Here is an 8,211-nt window from a genome sequence, read left to right as displayed (position 1 = left end):
TAAACATCAGCGGATTTGAAAACTGTGATTACACTGAAATTCATAAAAGAAAAAAACAAGAAAAGCAACTGTAGAGCATGGCGTAAGCAATGATGATGGGTTTGAAAAGGTAAACACAAAGCAGTACAAATGAATGCATTGTAAGTTATTTTGGATAAAGCCTTTGTCAAAGGTGTAAATCTTTATAAATGTATGTTTCTCAACTTGGTTTTACACCTGTGAATGTGTAGCTGGTAGCACAAACCCAGTCACGTCAAAGTTGATTTATTATCATTTGTCTTCTTTGCAGAATGCAAAGAAACCAAATACAGTGTCTCCAGGAGCCACAGGGCATGTATGTTTGAGTATAAACAGAATATGTGTTTCAGGCCTGACGTCATCGTAACCTGTTTGCATATGTCCTTCTGTGTACACTATACTTGTACACAGTTGATGCCTGGTAACAACAGATGACTAAAGCAAACAGAGTTGCTTAAGAACCTGAGATTTTTTGTCTGTACATCTTGAGGTAAGTGAACATTACCTGTAGATGTGGCTTTGTACAGATACAGTGATAGAGATTTGATATATAAATCAGCTGAGCTCCAGGAATGACTGCTGTTGACATGGTCATCTCCTTTTTTTCAGTGAAACTGGGTGTGTCTGTTTCAGATTTAAATCAACTGCATTCAAGCACAGTCTTGCCTGAACCCTAACAGATGGATCGTGGGCTCATGTGCCCCAAAAGTAATCTTTCGGATAGACGGGCCACCTTGTTTGCCGTGTCAGTGTGACGTCAAATCCTCACGAGATCTGCAGTCATATGCAAAGCAGACAGGCTCAATGGGTTTCGACTGCATGGAGATGTAATAGATGGCTTCCCTCTCTCTCTTTGATAACATGACTGGAAGCCAGCTGGACTTTGAACTCTCTGTAGGCTGACAGGTGATACAGGTGATCTGACGAAGGAAGACTTGGGAGTGTTTCTTGAATTTACTGGATTAATGGAATTTCACGAGGTAAGTTGATGTTCAAGCTCTTATTATAATAACATTTCAGTTCACTGTCACAAAAGGAGCATACGTATTAAAATCTGAAAGCTGGTACCTGTCTTACCAGCTGTGCACTGAACAGTGTAGTAGTGTTGACAATATAGTGTATACTCATGATAAAATAGCATATATCATTTGATCAAATAAATGCAGCCTTTGTAAGCATCAGTGTTATTTAAGTATAAATGGTATATTATTATAGTTTTTATAAATATTTTGAATTAGTTTCTTTTCTCTCTCTCTCTCTCTCTCTCTCTATATATATATACACACATACATATATATGCTATTTTATAATATACAGTATATGGTCACATGATCTACCCCCAAAATATTTAAAAAAAGAGATTAATACTTTTATAAGACATTTATAAACGTTATAAAAGACATTTAGAATATTGCAGAAGATTTCCATTTCAATCAGAATATTCAATAACAAAATCAGCATTTACTATTAAAATACAAAACCGTTCTTTTAAATTGCAATAATATTTTATAATATTACTGTTTTTACTGTATTTTTGATCAAATGAATGCAGCCTTTGTAAGCATCAGTGTTATTTAAGTGTAACTGGTATACTATTATAGTTTTTATAAATATTTTGAATCAGTTTTTATTTTCCATTTTCATTTTCATTTTAGTTAGAGTTGAGTACGTTTGTTGTGCATTTTTTATTAGTTGTTTTTTTACCCCCAAATACATTTCTATAGTTTTTATACATTTTATTTCAGTTTCAGCTTTAGTTATTTTTGTACTTAAAGTTAAACTAAAAGAAAATGAGAAATGCTTGGCAACTAGCTGAATTAAGTGAGTATTTTTTATATTTTCTTTTATTTCAGTTAAAGTTTATATTATTTAAAGTAACTTTTTTATGGTTTTAGTTTTTAGTTTTAGTTAACGATAATAACCCTGGTGAGCATCTTCTTTCAAAAACATTAAAAAAAAAACTTTTGACTGGCAGTTTCTATATAATTCTTTCAATACTGAAGTTCATAGCGTGACCCAAACATTTTGGGTAATATTAGTAATGTTTTGAGCAGAAAATCTTAATAATAACTTTGATTATCAAATAGAAATAGTTTCAATGACTGGAATGTTTGGAAGCATGCTACAAATTAGTGTTTAGCTAACAAGACAATAAGATATGTGACCTGGAGCACAAAACCAGTCTTAAAGGCACAATATGTAATTTTCGTCGCTGGAGGGCGTGTATTCAAAATAAACAAACAGACAAAGGTGTAGTTTGATGACGCTGTGAGTGAGTGTGGAATCATGGGAGTTGTCGTCTTCATTCAGATTCCAGATTTTTAAATAGTTGTATCTTGGCCAAATATTGTCCTATCAACAACAAACCATACACCAATGGAAAGCTTAGCTTCAGCATTCAGACGATGTATAAATCTCAATTTCGAAAAATTTACACTTAAGACTGGTTTTGTGGTCCAGGGTCACATATGTGCACACAGTCTTCATGTCAAAGACATACCTACAAAAACAAAAGTGGAATTCCTGATGCTTGATACTGATCATTTCAGGGTTGTGTCCTATCAGTTGCCCTGCCTGTTTCATAATGGTGTGCATTTATTTTCTAGGGCTGTGGATGCTGGTGTGACGGTAACTGAGGAAACATGTTTGGTTTTAGACTCGGTCTTTTTCTTCTGATCACTACGGGTGAGTTTTCATATTCACTTGATCAGGGTGCCCACAACACACTCACACGTTAAAAAAAATTTTTTTCGTAGCAGTCAGTATTTTTGTTTTGTTTTCCAGTAAAAATATCTAAATATCTTTAAAACAAGACACATTGGCTTGATTGTTTTACCCACTGAAAATTATTTTTCTTTTTCTTTAATAATAAACGTAACAAAATGTATTCTAAAATTAAATTAACTGAAAACAAGTCTCGGATGGATGAATGATTAAGTACAAGTTTTTGTGGAGTGTGGAAGTATCAGAAAATTGTAAAATTGTGATTTGCAGGCTTGGAAAGGTCACTGAAAGTAATGCAATATTACAAAGTAATGGAAATTTCTATGGGAATATAGATCGGGGCAAGTGGTCACACTGTATTCCAGTCAATATTTCTCAGAGTAGGTTTATATATGATTTTGTCACATTATATGTTGAGACCTCCCTCTAATTAAATGAGATGATGAAACATGCCATTAAAAAGCAAAATAAAAACAAGTATTGTAATTAATAACTTGTGTAAATTTGTAAAATGTAAAACATGTGGCAACTTGTCATTTAAGAAAAACACAATAATATAATGATACTGGTTAGAATATTTTATTTAGCTTCATTTATTTAGTTCATTTCAGATTGAAGGACAAATTTCACAAACATTCACTGCTAGAACAAAAACACACACAAAACCCACACATTTGTGTAATTCATTACTGACTTTTGACTCAAAATCTCATATTTACTGAGATATAGCCACTGTGACAACTAGCCCCGGTCTGTATATCATCTAGTTTTGCTCAGCTCCAAGTTAATGCTCTTTTATTTTATTTCAAAAGAGGGGGAAAAAAAGCATAAAATATACCAATAATTACCCTTAATGCTCATTTCCTTTAAACATGATTTATGATGAGAAGAAAAACATTAAAACATGCCTTGAATAACAGGATCTAAACAAAACCAACTCTGTGGAAGTGTTTGGAATCATTTGTTACTTGTGTGTCGTTCACTGCAGTGGCCTCCGCTCAGGTGCAGCTACAGCCTCTAAATGCAGCGGTGCTCCGTGGTTCGCAGGCTCGGTTCAACTGCAGCACAACTCAGCCCCCATCTGTTATGAACTGGATGGTCAACGGACGCTTGGTTATCACCATTCTGGAAGCATCTGGGGTGTTCAACAGCACAGATCGCTTTTCTGCCAAAAATTTCACCACGCCTGGAGATTACAAATGGGAGTTTATAATTAGCAACGTGCAGAGAGACGATGCGGGGGAAGTCACCTGTCAGGTTTTGGGTGGAGCGCCTCGATTGGCCACACTGTCTGTACAAGGTAAGCAGTGTTTTAAGTTCTATTGTGACTCATTTTAACTGATCCATGGTAAAATGTTTTGACTATAGAGATATGACTGAGAGTGAAATATGAGAGTATATGAGAGAAAGTGATCAAGACAGAACAGCTACAGATAATTAAAGCAGACCATTTAAAAATATATATATTTAAAGACAGACCGTTCAAAAGTTTGGGGTCAAAAATGAATACTTTTATGAAACAAGGATGCAAACTGATTAAAAGTGATTTCTATTTCAAATAAATGCTGCTTTTGAACTTTCTGTTTATCAAAGAATCCTGAAAAATGTTTACAACATTGATAAAAATCGAATTAACTTTAAATGATTTAAAAATATAAAATAGTTACTTGAACTTGTAAAAATATTTCACAATATTACTGCTTTTATGACATTTTTGACAAACTTAAATGCAGCCTTTGTGAGCATAAGAGACTTATTTGAAAAACATTTTAAAAATGTACTGACCCTGAACTTCAAGAGTAAATGAAAGAAAGAAAATTGAAAGTTTATTTGCATGGGGACTGCTGAATCTCTTTGAACTGTATGATCCAGTCTTTTTAAGAACATTAAACAAGACTTTAAGTAAACAATTAAAAGCAGACAAACACAAATGCATGATTTGATCTCCCTTAAGCTTTATAATTAATGTTATTTTTATTTTTAATGTAACTACTGCTTCTCAGATGCAAAGCTGCAACCTTAATGATATTTGTCATGGTTTGAATGTTAAATAACACTCTTCAACAGCACCTACCTTCTTGCTTCAGGCTTCTTCTTTGAGCCTAAGTGAGTTCCAGCACCTAAATCCATATGCTGATCTTTACAACCTTTAAACATTACTCAGCAGTTTTATGCATGATAGAGCGTAAAATTCGTCTAGAACATTCCCAGATGCCCTCATCAGCACTAAAATAACCTTTGTGGATCAAATAAATATCAACTAAATAACAGGAGTTATTGTTTCTCCTAGACAACGAAATTAAAACGCGACCAAATGGAGACTCCCAAGTAATTTCACATTTCAAGAGATCTCAACAATGTTCCAAACTGTGCTCAGACTTGCCATGATACATAAAGTCAAACATCTTAAAAGTAACTCAAATATTTCTCACCAAATTCTTCCCAATCCAGATGACATTCAATATTACTTCCATAGCTATATATTTCTCCTTAAACTGGTTCCTAAATAAAACAAAATATAACAAAAAATAAAACAAAACTAAACTCCATTCAGTCTCCTGAGCAATGAAAGAGCAACATTTGAGCAATAACATTTTCTTTAAATGCAAAACAGCTGTTTTGGTAATTTTTTTGTGAATCAATCTATCTGTCTGTCTGTCTGTCTGTCTATGATGTATTCATTTTATTTATTCATTATTTGTATCTTTGATGTTTTTAAATTGCACAATAGCTTGATTAATTACAAAAATGAAATAAATAAATAAATAAATCATACATTTTAAAAAAATATTAAAAATATATTTATATATTCTCCTTAAATTGATTCCAAAATAAATAGATAATAAATCAAAAGTCGTTTAGTTTAAACATCTAAACAGTTGCAAGTTAATTTTGCTCATAATTTCACATTTCAAGAGATCTCAACAATGTTCCAAACTGTGCTCAGACTTGCCATGATACATAAAGTCAAACATCTTAAAAGTAACTCAAATATTTCTCACCAAATTCTTCCCAATCCAGATGACATTCAATATTACTTCCATAGCTATATATTTCTCCTTAAACTGGTTCCTAAATAAAACAAAATATAACAAAAAATAAAACAAAACTAAACTCCATTAAGTCTCCTGAGCAATGAAAGAGCAACATTTGAGCAATAACATTTTCTTTAAATGCAAAACAGCTGTTTTGGTAATTTTTTTGTGAATCAATCTATCTGTCTGTCTGTCTGTCTGTCTATGATGTATTCATTTTATTTATTCATTATTTGTATCTTTGATGTTTTTAAATTGCACAATAGCTTGATTAATTACAAAAATGAAATAAATAAATAAATAAATCATACATTTTTTAAAAATATAAAAAATATATTTATATTTCTCCTTAAATTGATTCCAAAATAAATATATAATAAATCAAAAGTCGTTTCGTTTAAACATCTAAACAGTTGCAAGTTAATTTTGCTCATTTTTTTGTCAGGTGCATGATCCACGTTTTTTTTAGTTTTTTTTTTTACAAGGTTTACTGTAACTGGAATAGATTATGTTGCTTATTTTGCTTGTTTAACTTTCATAATAAATCATTATTATAATAAATTATTATTTTTAATATATTGTGTCAGAATATTCAGTATCAGACATTTCAGCTTTAAAATGTATCAACAGAAGGCCAAAATAACCACAGAATATAGCAGTTTAGCAAGCATGTATATTTAAATAATTTCTTCATTCTTTGATGCACTGTAAAGTGAATGGAGTTTTGCCTTATAAGATCTGTCGGCGCTTTTATGATGGACCACAAAAAGTACAAAGTGCAGCACAAAGCAAAACAAAACCTATCAGCCACACCTGTGAGTCACCTGTCCTGCTGTCCTATGGGAAATTATCCGATTACATCTCAAAGTGCAGATAATCAATAATAATCTACTTCTTAATTAAAGTGGACCATGTTTCAAGACCGGCCCAACCGTCATTAAAGCAAACTCACAAATCCATAGTGATTAGGGCAGAGTGTGTGTTCGAAGAGATAATTCTGCTCTGTTGTTTCTCAGAACGTGGCAGTGTGGAGATTGTAGGTGAAAATCAGACCAAAACGGAAGGAGCTCAGACGGAGTTCCAGTGCCGGGCCGTGGGCTGGTTTCCTGAACCCAACATGTCCTGGTCTGTAAATGGAGTGGCAAATTCCTGCAACAGAAGCTCTGTAACACAGGGAAATCTGTTTAACTCCAACTGCACGCTGACGATCACTGCCGTCAAAAATTCTTCTGTTCAGTGTCTGGTCAAGGTACCTGCCCTGAGCACACCGGACAGCAGCACTGTCTTTCTGACCGTTGGTAAGAACAATAAACATGTTTTTATTTTTATGAGTGATCAAAAATGATAAAAGATCACAAATGATCAATTCTATTCCAATGATAAACACAAACAGAATCGGAAATTCTAAACATAGTACAACAAACAGGGCCCTTTTTAATTCCACCCACAAATGAGAAGAGTTCCTTTCGACAACAGATAGAGGGCACTGGAAACACCAATCCAGCCACATAAAGTTTAATATTATAATCAGAGCTAATTGCAATGATAACTTTGCTGTCCTGTTTGGCACAAGATGAAGAGGATGCATGATTCCCTTATCTGTTTCTGTTCAAGAAAAGCTTGCTAAAAGAGACCAGACGGTGTTGATCGCTATCACTGTGGCCTTCAGCGCTGCGGCTCTATTGTTTCTAATCATCTACGGAATTATTTTCTTCTGCATAAGAAGGAAGAAAAGTGAGTATTTGAGGGAATGAATCCCAATTTTCCCAATGTAAGCCAGATTATTTGCATTAGTGCATCCCACAAAAAATACTTTTCGCAGCCAGATTGCGTTAAGCTAACTGGACCTAGCCAAGCCTCTTAAATTACTGATGTAATTCTGGTCTTAAATTGTAATCAGCTCATTTGATTGTTTCTTTTCTACAGAGTCAAGCTACCAAGAGGAGATCAGGAGGTGAGAAATGAGCTTTTGCATTTAAGAGGGACTGAAAATGCACAGTAATGTGAAATTGAGGAAACAATTTCTTTCACAACCTTTATTACTGTGAGTGGCTTGTTAACAGGTCTGGGCTTCCGTTTCAGGGCACGAATCCAGTCCCAGAATAGGACGCCTGCCACAGAAAACGTGCGAGGACAGGACAACCGAGGATATATTAGAGATGGACATGATGGTGTGTATGCTTAAACTAACATACACAGGGGTATCTCATATACAGGTGCATCTCAATAAATTAGAATGTCGTGGAAAATTTAATTTATTTCAGTAATTCAACTCAAATTGTGAAACTCGTGTATTAAATAAATTCAATGCACACAGACTGAAGTAGTTTAAGTCTTTGGTTCTTTTAATTGTGATGATTTTGGCTCACATTTAACAAAAACCCACCAATTCACTATCTATATCAGTATAAAAATGACTTACCATATAGGAAGT

At 33.6% G+C, this 8,211-nt stretch overlaps 1 protein-coding gene across 1 annotated transcript in view; it reads left to right on the top strand.

The window, feature by feature from the left end:
* Positions 1-641: 641 nt before the first annotated feature.
* Positions 642-8,211, top strand: part of LOC107743485 (immunoglobulin superfamily member 5-like) — a 9,368-nt gene continuing 1,798 nt past the window's right edge. The window contains exons 1-7 of the mRNA XM_016556708.1: positions 642-998; positions 2,625-2,703; positions 3,731-4,042; positions 6,794-7,075; positions 7,392-7,511; positions 7,704-7,731; positions 7,860-7,948. Coding sequence (XP_016412194.1) covers positions 2,661-2,703; positions 3,731-4,042; positions 6,794-7,075; positions 7,392-7,511; positions 7,704-7,731; positions 7,860-7,948 — 874 coding nt within the window. The 5' untranslated portion in view covers positions 642-998; positions 2,625-2,660. The remainder of the gene's footprint in view (positions 999-2,624; positions 2,704-3,730; positions 4,043-6,793; positions 7,076-7,391; positions 7,512-7,703; positions 7,732-7,859; positions 7,949-8,211) is intronic.

The sequence above is a fragment of the Sinocyclocheilus rhinocerous genome, unplaced genomic scaffold (genome assembly GCF_001515625.1).
Source record: "Sinocyclocheilus rhinocerous isolate Xijiao unplaced genomic scaffold, SAMN03320098_v1.1 scaffold106, whole genome shotgun sequence".
Taxonomy (NCBI): domain Eukaryota; kingdom Metazoa; phylum Chordata; class Actinopteri; order Cypriniformes; family Cyprinidae; genus Sinocyclocheilus; species Sinocyclocheilus rhinocerous.
This window is presented reverse-complemented; position numbering and strand designations above follow the sequence as displayed.